The 19,189-nt window shown below is 58.1% G+C and overlaps 1 protein-coding gene across 1 annotated transcript; it reads left to right on the top strand.

Annotated features, from left to right (window-relative positions):
- Window positions 1-309: 309 nt before the first annotated feature.
- Hpn (hepsin) lies at window positions 310-16,294 on the top strand. The gene is made up of 14 exons (XM_005330613.5): window positions 310-329; window positions 712-868; window positions 1,427-1,496; window positions 6,739-6,840; window positions 6,926-6,967; window positions 11,583-11,712; window positions 11,780-11,902; window positions 12,015-12,055; window positions 12,327-12,492; window positions 12,579-12,769; window positions 15,073-15,168; window positions 15,350-15,492; window positions 15,623-15,787; window positions 15,973-16,294. The coding sequence occupies exons 3-14, from the start codon at window positions 1,481-1,483 to the stop codon at window positions 16,009-16,011; spliced, it is 1,254 nt and encodes a 417-aa protein (XP_005330670.2). The 5' UTR covers window positions 310-329; window positions 712-868; window positions 1,427-1,480; the 3' UTR covers window positions 16,012-16,294.
- The last annotated feature ends 2,895 nt before the right edge of the window (window positions 16,295-19,189 follow it).

Raw genomic sequence — 19,189 nt, 5'->3', positions numbered from 1 at the left:
GTTGATCTGGCCTGGGGTCTGACGTGGATGGCTCTTGGTTGCTGGCGGGACAGCGTGTATCTGCTCTGGCCACTTCCGGCCACTTGGCCTGGGCCTCAGCACTCAGTGTAGCCTTTTCCAGGCCAAGCCCCCATCCCCCTACCTAGGACTTTCCCGGCTCCAGAGGTCACCGCGGCAGGCGGCAGGGAGGCTGCCAAAGCAAACGAGCCCCCGTGACTTGTAGGAAAGCAGCTGGGGGAGGGGGCTGGCGGGAGGAGCAGGACCCTGCGGCAGAGGCCAGAGGCCGCCCTGGGCCGGGGACAGGGAAGGGGTAGAGGCGACAGGTGTTGGTGAGGGGACGGAAAGGGGCTCTGAAAAGGGAGGGGGCTGAGGTGGGAACCGGGAGAGGGACAGGGGATGGGCGGGGCAGGGGCAAGGGACAGGGGATGGGCGGGGCAGGAGAAGTGGCAGTGGCCAAGTGGGCTTGGGACAGCCAGGCCCTTCCACCTGGTTCCCTCGGATCCGGGTCCGTCACCTTGGGCCGCCTGGCTCCCGCGCCCCTGCGCCCCTGCGCCCCTCTGCAGCTCCAGTCCGGCGGGTTTGCTGGGGCTGCCTGGTCCAGCCCCTGTCCGCCCGGCCCCACCAGCCAGGTGGCCTCTGGGGCTGCCAATCCCCGGGCCCGGCCCCTCCCCGCCCCTTCCCCCGCCTCCCGCCCAGCCCCCTGCTCCTCAGGTGAGGCCGCCTGGCCTAGCAGGCCCCACGCCACCGCAGCCACCACCTCTGCCTCCCGGGCCACCCGCTGCGGGGCCACCATGCCGCTGCCCCGGCCTGGAGACTGACCCTCAACCGCACCATCTCGAGGCTCTTCCCCCACCTGCTGGACCCCAGGGTAAGGACCAGGGACCCCAGACTCAGTTCCAATCCTGAGGACAGGGGTCCCCTCGCCTCTACCCAATTTGATGCCCACGCCCCATCCAGGGGCTCCCAAGGACCCCAAACATGACTGTCGGACGGCTTCCCAAGGACCCAGGACTCCAGCAGCTCTCCCATCAGACTTGGAGACTGGGCCCCCAGGTTTCTCCATGTCCAGACTCTGGAGTCCAGCCCTCAAATTCTTGCTTCCCCTCCGCCCTCTCTTCCCTCAGACCCCAAGGGTTCCAATCCCTGTTTCCTCCCACCCGGATCCATCACACCTGGCTCCCACACCCCTGCACCCCAGGCTCAGGCCTGGGGGCCCTCAGCCCTTCAATTCCAGGAGTCCCCATGGCACTGGTCAGACACTGACCCCATCCTTGAACTCAGCCCAATCTGCCTCCGTGATCACGGCATGCTCTGGCCAGAGCCCAGTCCCTCCAGCTTCCCTGGATGGACGCCTGGGACTGGGGGCGCCAGTGCTGGGCTGGGCTGGGCTCCCCCAGGCCCTGCCTCCCTGTTCATCTCCCCACAGGTCCCACCCCGGCCCAGGAGGTCAGCCGGGGAATCATTAACAAGAGGCTGTGACATGGCCGAGAAGGAGGGTGAGTCCCCCCCTTTCCTGAGCCCCCACTTGGGCTCTGCCTGGTGCCCTTCTGCTGTGCTCTCTCCTCAACCTTCCACCCCCATGGAGCCCCCATCTCTGGTCCCCCCTCCCAGGCCCGTCCCCACCCCCTTCTGCAGCCTCGTCCACCTGATTAACCATTAACTCCGTGTTCTGTGCACTGGTGCCACCCCCTGGCTCCCTGCTACCCCGGATGACCTTCCTGGCACCTTGCCTCAGTTTCCCCTCACCCCCAGTGATTTCTCAGCTCACCCTGAGCCTGTCCTCTACTTGGGGAATGGTGACATGGGGACAGGACGCTGCTCTGCTGCCGTGGTTAAGGGCCCAGATGTTAAGGTCAAACACACGGGGCCTTGCACTTGAATTTGCTCGGGCCACTTTTTTGCTGTGTGGTCTTGTGCAACTGACAGCATTTCTCTGCACTTCAGTCCCCCTTTCCCCTGCCCCCGGGGTCAAGTGTGGGTCCAATACTCCCTCCCTGAGGTAACAGGGAGCAGGGAACACACCAGGCACCCGCATGGGGGCTCAGGATGTAAGACGGGTGCCATAAACAGCAGCTGTCGGGACAGAGGTTGGAAGACCCTGAGTCCCGGGGACTCAGGACCCCCAGTGCGTCCTCACATTCCTCCTGCTGCCTGGCTCTGTGGGCTAAAGAGCAGAGGGAGGACTTTGGACTCAGCCCAGAGGGATGGAGAGAGAAGAGGAGCTGAGAAGTCACCCTGGGGATGCTGGAGAGAAGCCACCCCGCCGAGTGGATGGCATTCAAGGGCTCGAGGCAGCCCGCCGCCTCCCTCTCAGCCTCTTCCACACTTGGGGACCCAGCTGAAAGGGCAGTCTTTTCTTCCAACCCTACCCCAGTTGGGATTGACTCCTCCTCTTCTTCCTGGAGCCAGGCTACCTGCATTCAGTCCCAGACAGCAGCACTTTCTAGCTGTGTGGCCCTGGGCGAATAGCTTACCCTCTCTGGGTCTCAGTTTCCTCTGTAAAATGGAGATGGCATTTGTATACATGAGGGTACTGGCTGACATGACTAGCCCAGACTCTGGCCTCCTCAGGTCTCAGTCCTCAGTGTAGATAGCCACTCAGACCCTTAGACCCCAAACCATTCAGCTGCCATTCAGAGTGAACCAGTTCTCTGTCACTCAGGAGAAAGTGCCGGGCACCCGGCTGAGCAGGTGGGTGACAGAGCCTGGCTCCTTTGAGACAGTTCCTTCTTTCCGGATCTGAAGGGTTCTGATGCTGGACCTGCTGGCTGGGTCACTGGGGTGGGTGTCTGTGCCTCTCTGGGACTCCTCTCCTCATCTGTAAACAGGATGACATGTGCCCAAGGCTCTCAGTGCTTCTGGGGACTGGGGAATCCGAGGAGGTGACTCCTGAGTTCAGACTCAAAGGATGAGGAGGGGTAGGTAGCGTGTGCCAGCAGGGGAAGAAGGCGGCTGAAGCCCGGGTGGCAGACTGCCCCGCGGCACAGCGAGCGCAGCTGGTGCTGCTGTTTCTGGAGGTGACGCAGGAAAGGAAGCCGTGGGGGAGATGAGTGCTGCCACTGGACCAGGCTCTGTCCCTGCTGGGTCAGGAGCAGGGGATTCCTTGGCAGTGCTGGGTCTCTCCACAAGGTGGCGCTGGCGGCAACGCTTCGTGCCTCTAGTTGGTGGTATAAGTTCTGTGCTCCCCTGGCTCTAGGAAGCTCTGGGAGGTGTCCCATAGGGAGCCGAGCGCTGTGTGGAATTTGGGGAAACACATCCAACCCTCAAGTCTCAAAAAGCCACACTTTATCCTACAGGGCTGGACATGTCCGGCTGAGGGACTTAGCCTCCATTCTGGGGGGGGGGCACTAGGGAGTCATGGATGGTTCTAGGTTAAGAAGGGACGGGTTGGATTTGGCATTTTAGGAAGGTTCCCCAGGCTTCCTTGTGGAGGGGGACCCGAAGGGGAGACAGAGCTCGGTGGTTGGATGGGACTGAACTGAGGCGGGACCAGGGGAAGGGAAGGAAAGGTGGACAGGAGGGTCACTTAGGAGGACTGGCCAGCTTTAGGGAGAAGGAAGTGTCCTGCAGTTGAGGGCCAGTCCTGGGGAGGAGGGCCTCGGGGCCTGGGGGGAAGAAGAGATCTGGGGAGGCCTTGGGGCCCTATGGGACCTGGGGGGGGGGTGAGAAGTAACTAGGGGGCTTCAGGGGAAGATGCCCGAGAGGCTGCAGGACCCCTGCCCGGGGCTCAGAACACAGTCCAGGGCGGAGGACAGAGAGTGCTGAGGACAGAGGCAGGTGAGACAGACGTCAGACCCAGGAGGAGAGAGAAGGAGGAGCTCGAGGCCATCTTAGGAATCTGGATTCCAGGGAGTGGACAGAGAGCCTGGAGCAGAGCCTTGGAGGGGTTCCGGGAACACAGTGTGTGTGGTCCCCAAAGAGGGGGCGTCTCAGGCAGGAAGTCCAGGTCATGTAAGAGAGGGGTTTCCACAGATTCAGATTCAAAGATGTCACCTTTGGTGGAGGCAGAACCGTCCCGCGAGAAGCTGGGGGACCGCTAGGCGACGCCCCGAGAAACAGAGCAGAGAGTCTCAGGGAACAGTGGGTCCAGGAGAGGCCTGACCCGCGGAGCACAAAGCCCCATAGCTTCCAGAGATTGTGATGTTGAGGATGTCACCTCTCAATGGCAGGAGCAGAGAGCATCTTGTCCCAGCAAAGATACCCAGGAAGGGTGTCTCTTTCACCAGGGGACCCAGGTGAGGACGCAGCCCGTCCCACCGGAGGGACCTGTTTTGGAGGTGCTCAAAGTCCTAGCATGGAAGGAGGTGCTTTCTTGTCACCCGAGGAGACACAGGTGGCATTGCTTGCTGTCCCCCCACCCAGATGCATCAGAGCCTCTAGGTCTTGCGTAGACTGCACCCCTGGCAGGCACACCCCGAGACAGAGGGCCCGGAGCCTGTAGATGCAGGAAGCCAAGACACTCCCCTGGAACCAGGAAGATGTCAGAGGCCGAGATGGGCGTGGGGACAGGCCTGAGAGCCCTCCCCACCCGTCACCAGGACAGGCAGGGGCTGAGCTGGGTCGCCTCTGCCCATGGCCTCCTGGAGGGATGCAGCATTTCCTGGTGCTGGTGGGAGCCGCTGGCTCTCAGATTCTCAAGCCACTCAAACAGTGACTCTCCCAGGAAGGTCCTGGGCCACTCCCGGCTCTGTTCCGGGTACTGACCTGGCACTCTGCCACCAGCATGCCACCCAGACACGGACGAGGGAGCTGGGAGCTCTGAAGCCCTGAGAGAACTTTCTGGCAGCAGAGCCCAAGACAGGGCCAGGGCAGGGCCATTAGTGGTCTTTTTCCTTTGGTCCTCCTAGAATCCCTAGCGGGAGAGTTGGCGTTGGATCTCCAGGACCTCTGTGCACTGGAAATACAGTTCTTCCTCCCTCTGGGCCACGAGGCCTCCCTAGCTGGCCCGGGCCTTGGTTCCCACTGCCCTCCCTCAGCCTGTACCCTTCTGGCCTCCTCCAGAGCCTCTCTAGCCCTCTAACACAGTGAGCTTGTTCTTGCCTCCTGGCTTTGCCCATGCTGTTCCCTCTGCCCACCATGCTGTTCCTTAATGTCCTTGCATGGCTGCCTTTGCATTCTGGTCTAGCTCCAAAGTCTTTTCTCCTCCTTCTCCTTCTCCTCCTCCTTAACAGGGATTGAACTCAGGGCACTCGACCACTGAGCCACATCCCCAGCCCTATTTTGTATTTTATGTAGAGACAGGGTCTCACTGAGTTGCTTAGGCCCTTGCTAAGTTGCTGAGGCTGGCTTTGAACTCGGGATCCTCCTTTCTCAGCCTCCTGGGCCACTGGGATTACAGGTGTGTGCCACTGCACCTGGCTCAAAGTCTCTTCTTCGGGAGCCTCATCCCCCTTGAGAAGCCCCCCACCTCCATTATTTTCCTCACAGCCTTTGCCACAATCTGGAAATTATCAGGTTCATGTTTAGTTGTGGGCATCCCCGCTCCCAACTCACACCCTGAGAGAGCCATCCTCTTGCCTGTTTGTCTTAACCTCTGCTCCCAGAGCCTAGAGTGGTGCTAGGGACACAGAGGATGCTCAGTAAGACAGAGAAAGGCTCAAGCTCCCTTTTACCCCTGCAAATAGAGGCTCAGAGGGGTGAAGGGCATTGCATGGACCACAAAACTCTAATGAGGTCTCAAGCATGTACTGAGCACTTGCTGTATGCCAGTGACACCATGAGAGGCTTCGTGATTATGTACTTTGGATCTGGCACCCAGTCTGCCCAGGGTTCAGATCTCAGCTCTGCCTCTTGCAGGCTGAGTCACGGTGGGCATGTGACTCGACTTCTCTGAGCCGTAGGAAAAGTGGGCATCGCCATGCAGGGCTGATACACAGACTGAATAGTTGATGTGTTTAGAACAGTGCTCGGTGCACAGCAAAAAATGAGTTGGGTCAGTATTATTTAAAAGGACTTTATTTTTTTTATTTATTTATTTTTTTAGAGAGAGTGAGAGAGGAGAGAGAGAGAGAGAGAATTTTTAATATTTATTTTTTAGTTCTCGGCGGACACAACATCTTTGTTGGTATGTGGTGCTGAGGATCGAACCCGGGCCGCACGCATACCAGGCGAGCGTGCTACCACTTGAGCCACATCCCCAGCCCTTAAAAGGACTTTAAAGTGTTGCTTTTAGAAGTGGGTGCTGGGTGGGTGCCCGAGTCTCAAAGAAATGGTGCCATTGCCCAAGATTCCAGCCAGAAGAGTGAGGCTGGCAACTTTCCAAACTTCGGTTCTCAACTTCCAGGGACCACATTGGGTTTGGGGGCTGGGGGGCGGGTCTCCCAAGCAACAGGGGAGGGGGAAATCAGCGTCATGAGCCCCGATGCTGCAGGAGCCCCTGGAAAAGTCAGCCGAAGAGAGAGGTCAGGGGGCACAAAGTGACGACAGAAATGCCAAAGCTCAGTGTCACCTGGCAGGAGGAGTCTTCTAAGAGCCAGAGGAGTGCCAGGGTAGTGGCAGCGGGCCCAGCCATGGCCCCTCCCCAGCTGGAGCCCTTGGGGAGCTGGACACCTGGTTGTCCACCTGGCTGGGGAGGGACCGACCGCCCTGCCCATTGCTCGGCCCCAGGAACCGGGCCCAGGGCACAGCAGGCTCAGTGGTGACAAGTTAGCCCTGGGGGGCAGGGCAGCTGGCCCGGTGCCTGGACCCTGCGGCAACGGGGACAGGCCTGGCAGTGGCCCAGCATGGTGTCTGTTGCAGGTGGCCGGACTGTGCCATGCTGCTCTGGACCCAAGGTGGCAGCTCTCATTGTGGGGACCCTCCTCCTCCTGACGGGCATCGGGGCAGCGTCCTGGGCCATCGGTGAGAGTGGTCCCTGTGCCTCTGACCCCCCCCCCCCCGGCCCTGCGGCCCCCGATGCCTGCCCTCACCTCCGCCTTCTCTGCAGTGACTCTTCTACTCAGGAGTGACCAGGAGCCGCTGTATCCAGGTGAGTCCAGCAGCCGGGACCCTCTGGGGGGCCCTGGAGGAACCTGCGGGGACGGTGGCTCAGTAAAAGTATTTTGGAGTGAACGTATCGGTGCACGCGGAAATGCTAATGATCATAGTGCATTTGTATCGAGTGCCAGCTGTGGTCCCAGGCATGTTTTAATAAGTCCGTCCCTTGTCCAACCCAGTGTTTCTCAGGCTCCAAATGGCTTACCCCTGAGTGCACGGGGGATTTAAATTAGGGAGTTTTGGAAACTCCCACTTTTTAAAAGTGATTAGAAAATATCAGGGTGCATCTCTCCCAGTAGGAAAAAAGTGTGGTTCGTTTTCTTGTTTGGGTTTCGTGTGTTCATCGACATGCCATCCCGTGGCCTCTTCCAGCAGCCCTGTGAGGGTGGGAATGTGGTTCTCCCCATTGTACAGATAGGGAAACTGAGGCTCCCTCATGTACTTAGCCTCAGACCGCAGCGTTCCGTGGACCATGTTGCGCCATCGGGCCTGGTCAGCACGTGTTCTGGAGGCACAGTGGGAATTCAGGGATCCTCTAGCTCCCCTAGGAGGCAGGAGAGCGAGGTTTGCTTTTGCTACTCTTTGCCCATTTTCCAGACGTGGGAAATGAGTACCAGAGAGGACACAGCTGGTACTGATGGGCCTGGAGTGGCTCACCTTGGCTGATGTAGCCATGGCTGCAGGCCCTCGGGGTGCCCGCCACAGCACTCAGGAGATGCAGAAACGGACTGTGGGATGGGGGAGTGAACCTGCCCTAATGCCTTGTGTGACCCCAGGGCAGCCGAAAGAAAGGGGGACTTGCTTGGGAAGTGTGTTTTCACATCTTCAGGCCGCCTCAGATTTCTTAAAGAATTCAGTTCACACCAAGAGCCATAATGAAGTTCCAGACCCAAAAGGCCAGCATCAGCGACCCCTCTGCCGGTGGGCACTTAGGTGATGTTTGCCTGGGGCTTGACCGGATCAGCTTTTTTTTTTTTTTTGGTACCAGGAATTGAACTCAGGGGCACTCAATTCCTGAGCCACGTTCCCCAGCCCTTTTTATTTTTTATTTAGAGACAGGGTCTCGCTGAGTTGCCTAGGGCTTTAATAAGTCGCTGAGTCTGGCTTTGATCTCAAGATCCTCCTGCCTCAGCCTCCTGAGCTGCTGGGATCCCAGGCGTGCGCTGCGGCACCCAGCTCCAATCCGTTCCTTCAGTCCTCCCAAGCGCCCCTGTTTGTAGGGGGGAACCAAGGCACATTTTGGCCAAGGGACTTACCCCAGGTCACAGAGCTAATAGGTGGCAGGGCTGTGACTTGCACCCAGGCAGCCTGGGTGGCCACTGTGGGTGACTCCCACCCTCTATTGTGTGTCAAGGAACTGCTGAATTCGTTGCCATGGTAAAGGGTAACCTCTGCCAGGTCCCAACCACAATCTTTACCCAACAGGCCTACGGCGGGCTGGGAGTTGTCATAGGTCCAGAGTTTTGTGTGGGGTGTGGGAACCTGGCACCCAGTGAGGTGAACCGACTTACCCGAGACCACTCATTGGCAGAGACATGAGATCAGGCCCTTGCAGAAAGCCCCAGGGGTGGCACCTCACAGGCTCCTGGGCTCCCAGGACGTGGGACTCAGTCCACCCCACCTCCCCCGACCTCCAGCACTCTCTGGGCTCCAGCCTGTGGGGGCCCCCCTGCTCCCCCCGATGTCCCATTCCCGCTGTCCTCGTGGACCCACCTCTTGCTCCCACTCCTGGTGTGCTTCAGGCCGGCAGGGGCATTCTGTTTACTGGTCAGGCAGTGCTTGGCGCACAGTAGGCACTCAGGACATCTTGGCTTAATAAATAGCACAAGGATAGATCACCGAGGTGAGCCAGGCTGTCCTGGGCCTTCAGCTGGACAGTCACCTGGATCTGGCCAGTTTCCAGAACCCTGGGGAATCGCGAGTCAAAACGACCCCCCCCCCATCCCTGCCTTGTTTTGTGGATTTCCCACCTCAGTCCGTCGATGTAGGAGGCCCACCAGGCGGCCCAGGACGCACTTTTGGCATGGCCTAAAATAATACAAACAAGAAGAAAACATTTCAAAGGGAGACGCGGCGCATAGACTGTGGTTTTAAAAATAACCGGAGGCGGCCTTCTGTCCCCCTCCCCTCCCCCGCTCCCCACACCTCCCGCAACACCCGTCCACGGGCTCACTCCTTTTTTCTCAAACCCCACACTTGCTGGAAATTTCTGGAACAGTGAGGCCTCGTTTAAAAGTAAGACTCCACCTCCTCCCCACCGCCTCTGCCTTGCTGTCCCAAACTCTGTTCTGGTCTCAGAGCTCAGGGAGCCGCGGGCACCACGCAGGGGAGAGGGGCACCCCCCCCCCCCCCAGCAAGAGGCCATCATGACCCCAGACCAGCCAGACAGCTTTTCAGTCCAGTGCAGCCAGGGAAGGGTCAGGCCCCGTCCACATGGAGCAGGGACTGAAGGTCGGCACGTCTGGGGTTCAGATCCTGGTTCCCCCAGTTCTTCGCTGTGTGTCCCCGGGCACGAGTATCCTTCCTGGGCTAACCCCCGCCCCCGACTGGTTGGATGGGCATGGAAGAGGTCACTAGGTGGGCCTGGTTTCCGCCCTGTCCTGGCTGCTCACTGGCTTGGTGGTGTTGGGTGTGCCAGCCCATCTCTCTAAGCCTCTCCGTCTTTAAAATGGCAGTGACTTGGTGGCTACGAGGCCTGGGTTGATGGCGGGGAAGGGAGAGTGTGGGCATAATGCCAGGCACACAGTAGGTCCTCGGCAGGGCAGGTGCTTGTTGGAAGTCCTGCCTTCCCTGGTTCAGACCTGTGGGTACCCAAGCAGGCCCGCCTGGGTGCGGCCTCACGGGGCTCCTCTTAGAAGAAGTCAAAGGCCAGTTATCAGCAGACTCGGTGTCCCAGAAGATGCCATCAGGCCACGCTGGGGGCTCCGGAGAGCACACAGAGGCCCACGGCCCATGCTTCCACAAACCCGTCCTCTCTGCCGGCCCGTCCCCACCTCTGCAGCTCCATCCTCCTGGTGGCTCTGAGGGCTTGTCCTTGACTCCTCTCCTGCCTTCACATTCACAAGTAGATCCAGAGCAGACTGTCAGCTCCACCTGCAAAACTCATCCAGAATCGCACTCTTCTCCAGCCCCCTGCTCCCGCCTGGGCCCAGCCCCTGCCCCCCCCTCCCGCCTGGGCTCCCCCACCTGCAGTCAGGGGAGCTCCAGCTCTGAGCCCCCTGCTGCACGGGGTTCCAGCTCAAAGCCCAGCCTGGCTCCATCCCATCTCCGGTTGTCCCCACCCCCACAGCCCCCACCCTGCACCCGCCCTGGGTTCTGCGAGTCCCTTGGCCTAATTTGCTGTCCCCTCTCATATCTTTGCCTGTCTTTCTCACCTCCCTCAGATCCTTAGATGCCACCTTCTCTGCAAAGCTGTCCCTGCCCACCTACTGAGATGTGCCACCTCAGGCCGTCCCCTCCCGTCAGCTTCCTTTGTCTCCGTAATCCCTTCTTCTGTTGTGACATGTGACATATTTTACTGCTTCCTCCTGTTTATTATCTCTCTCCCCAGCTCGGGGCTGCACCAGGGCAAGGGTTTGTCTGATGTGTTCATTGCCTAAAATAGCTCCTGGCACCTCTGGTGTGTTTGGTAAACAGAGGAAATGCACCTGAGGGCTGTCCTGCTCAGGTGCTATCAGGGATCCCCTGATGCATGGGCTGGATCGATGGGCCCCTGGGGACTTCAGTCTCCACATAGACTGCCCCCCTCCCCCAGCCCAGAGCAGAACCACCTCCCAAGAGCTTGCTCCCCTCCGGCCCTCCTGGGTAGCTTAGTCCTGCTTCATGTCAGGAACTGCTTTTCATTCCTGTCTCTCCAGACTTGGTGGCTTGGTGATGGCAGAGCCCAGAGCCGTCTCTTGGGTCATCCTTGTGTCCTAGCCCTACTGGGCTTGGAGCATGGTCAATGTCTGATGCGTGAACGAATGAATATTGCTTTGCCTAAATGGGAAATCATGCATCTTAGCATTCAAAAAGACAGAAAAGCCAACCTTCTTCTCCCTCCTCCTCTTCCTCCTCCTCCTCCTCCTCCTCCTCCTCCTCCTCTTCCTCCTCCTCCTCTTAACCCTAGAATATTTATTTAAATGTTTTAGGAACCTGGTGTATTAGTCAAGGGTCTTCAGACTGCAAAAGACAAAACCAAGTAATCAATTGGCTAAGCAAATGGGAAATTATGAGCTCACCCAACTCTGGCCTTTCTTTGGGGCCTTTAAAAATGTCCCCAGAATCCTCTCCGCTCTCCCCCACATGGGAACTGCCCTTTTTTCTCACGGGGGCAAAGAAGGCCCTTAACATCTGAGTGATGGGTGCAGCCACTTTGGAAAACTGGGGACCTTGGTGGGAAGGACTCTCTCTCCCGAATGCTCCAGTTTCAGTGACCAGCTTCGGAGTCCGGGGCCCAGCCGCTGGTGTCCCCAGCTCCTTGCCCTTCAGCGCCTGCGCTTGCTCCTGGGCCCTGTGAGGCCTGGGGCTGGAGCCACCTGACCTAACAGGCCAGGGGGGCTGTGGCCAGGGGGGTGGGTCGGGAGCCTGACCGTGGGACCCAGGCGGCCGGCTCTGTCACCCTGCAGTGCAGGCCAGCCCTGTGGACGCCCGGCTCACGGTGTTTGACCAGACGGAGGGGACCTGGCGGCTACTGTGCTCCTCGCGTTCCAACGCCAGGGTGGCGGGGCTCGGCTGCGAGGAGATGGGCTTCCTCAGGTACCAGGGAGCCCCAGGGGGTGGGGCTGGGGGTGGGTGGAGCAGGTCTGACCCCTGCCCTGCCCAGGGCCCTGGCCCACTCGGAGCTGGACGTGCGGACGGCAGGCGCCAACGGCACGTCGGGCTTCTTCTGCGTGGACGAGGGCAGGCTGCCCCACGCCCAGAGGCTGCTGGACGTCATCTCCGTGTGGTGAGGGGGGCAGCGGCGGGGTGGGACAGTCCCTGGCCCCGGGCTCCTCCTGTTCCTCGTCTGGACTCATTGGTGTTTCGTTTCTGGGTCCTCATCCCTGTCTCCATCCCAGCGACTGTCCCCGGGGCCGGTTTTTGGCTACCGTGTGCCAAGGTGAGACCCCAAAACTCAAGACTGTTTCCTTTAGCTTCTCCCCGGGGGGGGGGGGGGAGGGAACATGGCCCCTGAGACTCTCCCCAGGGCAGGGCTGTGGCCCTGCAGGTCCTCCAAGGGGCTGTGTCGAGACCGCAGGGTGGGGCAGGGCCGGGCTCTGTCCCCTCCGTCCCCAGGGCAGGTCTCCCTGTCCTCAGGGCTCTCAGAACCCAGGGCCAGGCCTCTGTTGGGCTCCCACCTCCCCCTGCCACCCCGATGCCTTCCCCCACAGACTGTGGCCGCAGGAAGCTGCCCGTGGACCGCATCGTGGGGGGCCAGGACACCAGCCTGGGCAGGTGGCCCTGGCAAGTCAGCCTGCGCTATGACGGCGCGCACCTCTGCGGGGGGTCCCTGCTCTCTGGGGACTGGGTGTTGACAGCTGCCCACTGCTTCCCAGAGTGAGTGTCCCCACAGCACCCACCCGGGGGCGAGGCGGTGAGGCCGTGCCTGGCCGGCCACCACCTTCCCTCCTGTCCCTTGGCAGGCGGAACCGGGTCCTGTCCCGATGGCGGGTGTTTGCCGGTGCAGTGGCCCAGGCCTCGCCCCAGGGCATGCAGCTGGGGGTGCAGGCCGTGGTCTACCACGGGGGCTACCTTCCTTTCCGAGACCCCAGCAGTGAGGAGAACAGCAATGATATCGCCCTGGTCCACCTGTCCAGCCCCCTGCCCCTCACAGGTACTTCTCGGGGACAGGGATGACTTGGGGACTCCAGAGACAGGCAGGACAAAGGAGGGGGACAAGAGCAGACTAGCATGCATGGATGGTCCAGGTGTTCGTGGATCAGGGGAATGAGTGATTGTTAACTCTGGCAGCGGGTGCAGCCACCTGGGAATGTTCTGGAAATTGACCATGTGACAGTTCCATACCTGGGGTGCACATCCAGGAGGGACACACACGTGTCTACACAACTGTGCACAAATGTTCACATCAGCATTATTTATAAAAGCCCAAAGATGGAAACAACCCACATGCGTATCATCTGACAGATGGATAAACACCACAGAGTGCGTCTCTACAGCGGACTCCTATACGGCCATGAAAAGGAAACAAGATAGGGGTTCACCCGGCACCACGGGTGAACTGGGGAGTCCTTCTGCCCATGAAGGAAGCCCGTCTTGTGTGATTCCATTCCTACGAAATGCCCAGAACAGGCAAATCCATAGAGATCAAAAGTGGGTTCATGGTTGCCAGGGGTGGGCGGCGGGACCGTGGAGACTGGGAGGATTGGTAAAGGATACAGGGTTTCTTTTGGGGGTGGTGACATGTTCTGAAGTCCAGAGTGGTCACCGGGTGTGTCTGGGAATACCCTGAAGCTGTGGACTTGCATGTTCCACGCTGTGAGGAGGACGGCCTGGGAGGTGTAGCTCACGAACGTGCTGCCCAGAATAATTAAATGAAACATGAAATCTAAACGGGGAGGGGACAGATCCGTGGACAGGTCACCAGGAGTCCCTCCTTCCACAGTTCTCTGGTTAGAACTCGGGTCCCAGCTCTCGCAGGCCCCAGTGTGATAGCAACGAAAGTCATGATACAGGGACGATGCAGTTATGGGCCACAGGAGGTGGTTTTGGTCAGTGACGGACTGCACAGGGGACATGGGCCCGTGAGCGGCCTCAAGCATCTCAGGTCGCGTCAGCTACGTTCTGGGTTATTTGCACAAAGTCACGGCACGATCCATTTCTCAGATACGGACCCCACCCTTAAGCGATGAGGTGACTCCGTAGTGGCTTTTCCCACGAGCCTCCAGGCTGGCGCGGTGCCTGCCCCGTGCCAGGCTCTGTCCTCATCCCTTGCTCACGGTGGCCCCGAGGAGCATCTCACAGAGCCCGTGGCCCACCTGCACCGGGTCCCCGCACGGGGAAGGAAACGGCTCCAGGCTCCACGGCTGGCGAACAGCAGAGCCGAGCTGGGGCTGCCTGGCGCTGCCCGTGGTGCCAGCCGGGGGCCCGCAGCATGTTTATTGTGGTCATTTTCCCTTTTGGGATCTGAGGTCCTAGTCTTTCACTTAAGGGAGGGATGTACGTCTTTTTCTTCCCTTCTCCTGAGCGAAGAGTGGAGGGTTTACAGCGTTGAAATGAGGACTGTGGGGTGGCGGGGAGCAGCCGGGTTTGAGACGCGTGGCTGAGGGCTCTGGGGACGGATCCGGGGATTTGTCGGAGGTGGGATCTGGGGCACGTGGCTTCACCGTACTGTGCCTGTTCCTCAGCTGTAAAACAGCTTCCTGGGGTTGTTGAGGCCATCGAAAGGGTTCAAACGAGAAAAGAGCTTTGAGAATCAGCAGCCCAGAGCAAATGCTCCCAAACCGTTAGCAGTTACTGCTGGGACGGTCACTTATTACTGTGACTAGTCACCAAGTACTTGCTGTTTGATTCCAGGCATATGCTGCCTCACCGGTGCTTCCGGTGGGTCATGATCATTATTTTGATTTCACAGCTGAGGCCTCTGAGTCTCAGGCAGGAAAAGTCAACAGTCAGGGCTGACAGGACCGCTGGGGAAGGTTGTGCACTGCACAAGGGTGCCACATCTCGGAGGGGCATTCTTGGTGTAGGGCTACTGTATTTCTCGTGACGACAGGTGCAAGTCAAGCATCTCGACACAGGATTCTTCCCAAAGCCGCCCTTTGGGCTGGGGGTAGTGCCATGGCTGTGGTTAACAAAACAGGCTTAGAAATTGGGCCGACCTAGGTTCAAATTCTGACTTCACCATTGATTCGTTATGAAACTTTGGTCAAGTGACTTGGCCTCGTTTCCCTTCTCTGGGGTCATGGCTGCCCCTACCTCCCGGGGCTGACGGGAGATGAGATGAACAGGAGAGCACTTAGCACACTGAGAGCTCGCCTACGCGGTGGGTCACTGTGGCCATCACAGACGCTCAGAGGGCAGGGTCCGGTGGGGGGACGTGGAGGCAGCTGAACGGGCTTGTGCTGGGCGGGGCAGGGCAGGCCAGCAGGGGCTGGACCGACGGGGTCTCTGTCACAGAATACATCCAGCCCGTGTGTCTCCCGGCCGCGGACCAGGCCCTGGTGGACGGCAAGATCTGCACCGTGACGGGCTGGGGCAACACGCAGTACTATGGTGAGTCCTGTGCCCTGTCTCATCATTAGGGAGACTGACCCGGGCAGGGGAGGGGCAGTCCGGTGTGCTGGACAGCCACAGGCCCTGGTGTGTAGAGACCTGGGGGTCTTGGGGTGGGCGCCAGGAGGAGGGGGTCGTGCATGCCCCTCGGCTCCGGCCAGCCTTGCCCCCGCACCCCCAGGCCAGCAGGCCCGGGTGCTCCAGGAGGCCCGAGTGCCCATCATGAGCACGGACATCTGCAACGGCCCCGACTTCTACGGGAACCAGATCAAGCCCAAGATGTTCTGTGCCGGCTACCCCGAGGGTGGCATCGACGCCTGCCAGGTGAGGGCTGTGTGGGGACAGCCGGGCCCCTGCTGCCCAGGGACGGAGACCAGGGCGGTGGGCGGTGGGGCTCCCTGCCCGAGCACAGAGGGCCTCCTGGCCTCCAGCCGCCTTGCCCTTCCCTCACCAGGGTGACAGTGGCGGTCCCTTTGTGTGTGAGGACAGCATCTCTCGGACGCCACGTTGGCGGCTCTGTGGCATCGTGAGCTGGGGCACTGGCTGTGCCCTGGCCCAGAAGCCGGGTGTCTACACCAAAGTCAGTGACTTCCGGGAGTGGATCTTCCAGGCCATAAAGGTGAGGTGTCCCCTCCCCACTGGGGGGACTCTGGGGTGCTAAGGGGAGGCTGAAATTTGGGGGCACCCTAGAAGAAGGCGCCCTGGGGGACAGATGGGTCGCCAGTCTTCTGCGGAAGGGAGATGGCTCGTGGGACTTTGGGGGAAGCCCCTCGGACCTCGGAAGCCCCAGCTGTCTGTCCCCAGACTCACTCCGAAGCCAGCGGCATGGTGACCCAGCTCTGACCTGTGGCGGCTCCTCGCAGCACACCTGTCCGGGGCCCGAGGTTGAGTAGCTTCAGCTCCACACGACAGGATCCACGCTGAGCCCAGGAGGGGATGCTCTTCCTCTGGGACCAGTCCACAGGCCCAGGGACGCCCTCCTCCAAGGTCCTGTCTTCCACAGTGGGGGGCCCACTCTGCCTCACCCTCCCGACCCTTGTAAATATTGTTCTGCCCTCTGGGGGCTCCTGTCTGGAGGCCCCTGAGGACAGGATGCTGTTTAAATAATAAAGATGGTTTTGATTAATGCGGCCTCCGAGTTTGCAAGAGTCAGCAGCGACGAGGACATTTTGCGGGGAGGGAAGAGAGGAATTAGGGCCTGGGGTTTATCAGGTAGAGCGTGTGATCCCCCACTTTCCACAAAATTAAGATTTTTTTTTTCAAACACAGTGACACCCACCTGTAATCCCAGTGACTTGGGAGGCTGAGGCAGGAGGATTACAGATTCAAGGCCAGCCTCAACAACTTAGGGACACCCTGTGTCAAAATAAAATAAAAACTGGTCCTGGGATATAGCTCAGTGGTAGAGCACTTGCTGAGTATGCTTAGGACCCCCAAGTCAAATCCCTAATATAGCAAAAAAGAGAGAAGATTTTGACCAGTTTGCTTAAATGGAAATACCCTGGGGGCATACTGGCTTCAGGTACTGCTGGATCCAGTTGCCCTCAAATCTACTTTAATTGTGTCAGCTTCATTTCCAAGCAGCCGCTCCTACCCACAGAGACAGGGACCTCCACCTAAACTCCAGGCTTAGACCCCTCACCCAGCTTTGTAGCTCCAGCCACAAATGTTTCTTCCCTAATAGCAAAACAACAAGTCCCAATGAGGCCCAGGTCTCTTGAACAGATTTGATGGTATGTTCTCATTGAATCACTCTGCACCTGGTGCATGTGGGGGTGGGGTGGGGGTGGGGGGGGATGCACAGGGGGTTGTCCTTCAAGAACAACGTAAGCTGAAATGAAGACTTGTTTCCAGAAAAAGTGGACATCAATGCCCAGTGAGCAAAAGCACATCTTCTTTGGATCAGCACAGAAAACAGGGCCTTTTGGGTGGAGGTGGGGTGCAGGCCTTGTGATTGCAGGCCCTCACCCCTACATCCATGTGGGCTGGGGTCAGGTCCCACCTTTTCTTGGAATGAGGCTCCCCAGCCCGTATTTCTCTCTCTCTCTCTCTCTCTCTCTCTCTCTCACACACACACACACACACACACACACACACACACCCTCTGGAGCATCTGCAGATCTTTGTGATGGCCAAGAGGGCCACCAGAGGGCGCTGTTGCTTGTACATGGCGAGAACACGTTTCCAGCCTAGTGCTGTTAAAAACCAGCAGAAATAATGTGTCCGCCTGTTTCTCAATATTTTAAAGGATAAAAATTATAAGGCATCAACCTCAAGCTCCCAAGAAATTTCCTAGAGTATAAATAGACCCCCTCCCCCCAAAAAGTCTTCTTTGAAGGACTAACAGAACATCCATTTGGGAAATGCTCCAACCATGTACCTGTCCCTGATCCCCAAGCCTTAGTGAGGCTGGTCTCCACCACTGCCGATCAGTGGAGTCTCCCAACCCTGTTTCTCAACTTGGAGAACCTGCACACAGACTTTCCAAATGACTGCATGTGGCTGCACTGTCCTAACCATGGTATTTGGAGTGTGATTTGAGATTTGACTTGCACATTGGTTTGTTAGAAATGTACAGAGTTAGAGGAGATGACTGGAAATTTTCAGCTGGAAATCGTGCTGTACATGTGTTTAGTGAAGTTTGGGGACTCTGGGGGAATGTGACTCACCCCTGGTCTAAACAGATATGTCTATGCCCTGGTTGGGGGAGTGGGCCTGAGCAACAGGGGGCACTTAAGAGGTCATGGACCTGCCCTGGTGTATCTGAGGGGATATGGCCCTATTCTAGGGGATTTGACAGAAAGTTGGACATGTGTTAGTCTGTTTTCTGTCGCCATAACAAAATACCCAAGACTCGGTGCTTTATAAAGAAAAGAGGTTATTTAGCTCACAGTTTCAGAGCTGGAAGTCCAAGATTGGGCAGCCGCATCCACGCAGGCTCTGGTGAGGGTCTCACAATGGATGCTTCACGATGACAGGGAAAGATCACATGGGAGATAGTGAGAGACCAGGTGGGGGCCAGTCTTGTTCTTGGGGTCTGCCAGCACCCTTGCTTTCTTGGAGTGGAGTGGGAAGGGGGATTGGGACTCCCTCAAATCCGTTCACTAGTTTTCTTAGGATGCCAGGAGTCAGTGGGCTTCAGGTTCTCCTCTGACTCCCACCTACCTCGCCACCCATCCCAAGGAGCCAAGGAAACCTAAAGATCATTATAATGACAATCTCAACACTGCTTCAGGGTTCTGCTGGGATCTTGGGCTTCAAAAGTCTGGACGTTAAAAGCCCTGTCTTCTATGTCATGCTGTGCCTCCCGAGTCCGATATCGATCCATCTACAGAACAAGTGTAGCCACATCGGGACCACAAGCAAGGCCTGGCCATCAACATTTCGCATTTATATCTGACACTCCCCCTTTCAAATATAGAGAAGCCTTCTGGGTGTCCCTTGGGGTGGAAAGCTCTGTAGGGGGTTGGTTAAGTTGGCATTTTTGCAGTCAAGTCGAAGGAGAAATGTATAGTTACTCTTTCATAATAGTTATTTAACAGTGGAAACACTAAAAGATTAACAGTGGTTGTCAAGGCCGGTAATTTTATATTCAGAAATAACCGCTGTGAATGTTCAAATAGTGGTGTAAGTAGGGCAATGGATTTTGGTTTCTGCATGAGAGGTAATGCTATTTCAATTATTCAGTGATTAAGTGAGCTGCTGCTCTGGCTCTATTTCAGCAAAACAAACCACCCTAAACCTAGTGGTGCAAAGTAGCAACCATTGTATTAGGACTCATGGACTCCACGGCTCAGTGTTGGATAGAGGGCGGAAGGGACAGCTTACTTCTGCTCCATTATGCTCAGGTTCTTAGTAGAAAACCTAAAGGATAATGACTTGGGGAACAGGGACTGGACCATGGAGGCTTCTTTACTCATAAATCTGGTGCGTGGGCTAGAATGGCTAAGAGGCAGGGATCCATTGGGACTTCCAATTCATTGTCTGTCCAAGTGATTTGGGCTTCCTGCTGTTATGGCTG

The sequence above is a fragment of the Ictidomys tridecemlineatus genome, chromosome 15, assembly GCF_052094955.1.
Source record: "Ictidomys tridecemlineatus isolate mIctTri1 chromosome 15, mIctTri1.hap1, whole genome shotgun sequence".
Taxonomy (NCBI): domain Eukaryota; kingdom Metazoa; phylum Chordata; class Mammalia; order Rodentia; family Sciuridae; genus Ictidomys; species Ictidomys tridecemlineatus.
This window is presented reverse-complemented; position numbering and strand designations above follow the sequence as displayed.

Bases quoted from the DNA above. Each gene is read 5' to 3' on its own strand.
- Hpn (XM_005330613.5), top strand. The intron at 12,770-15,072 runs GTACTTCTCGGG...TCTCTGTCACAG, and splicing joins CAGCCCCCTGCCCCTCACAG to AATACATCCAGCCCGTGTGT. The intron at 15,788-15,972 runs GTGAGGTGTCCC...GTCTGTCCCCAG, and splicing joins GGATCTTCCAGGCCATAAAG to ACTCACTCCGAAGCCAGCGG.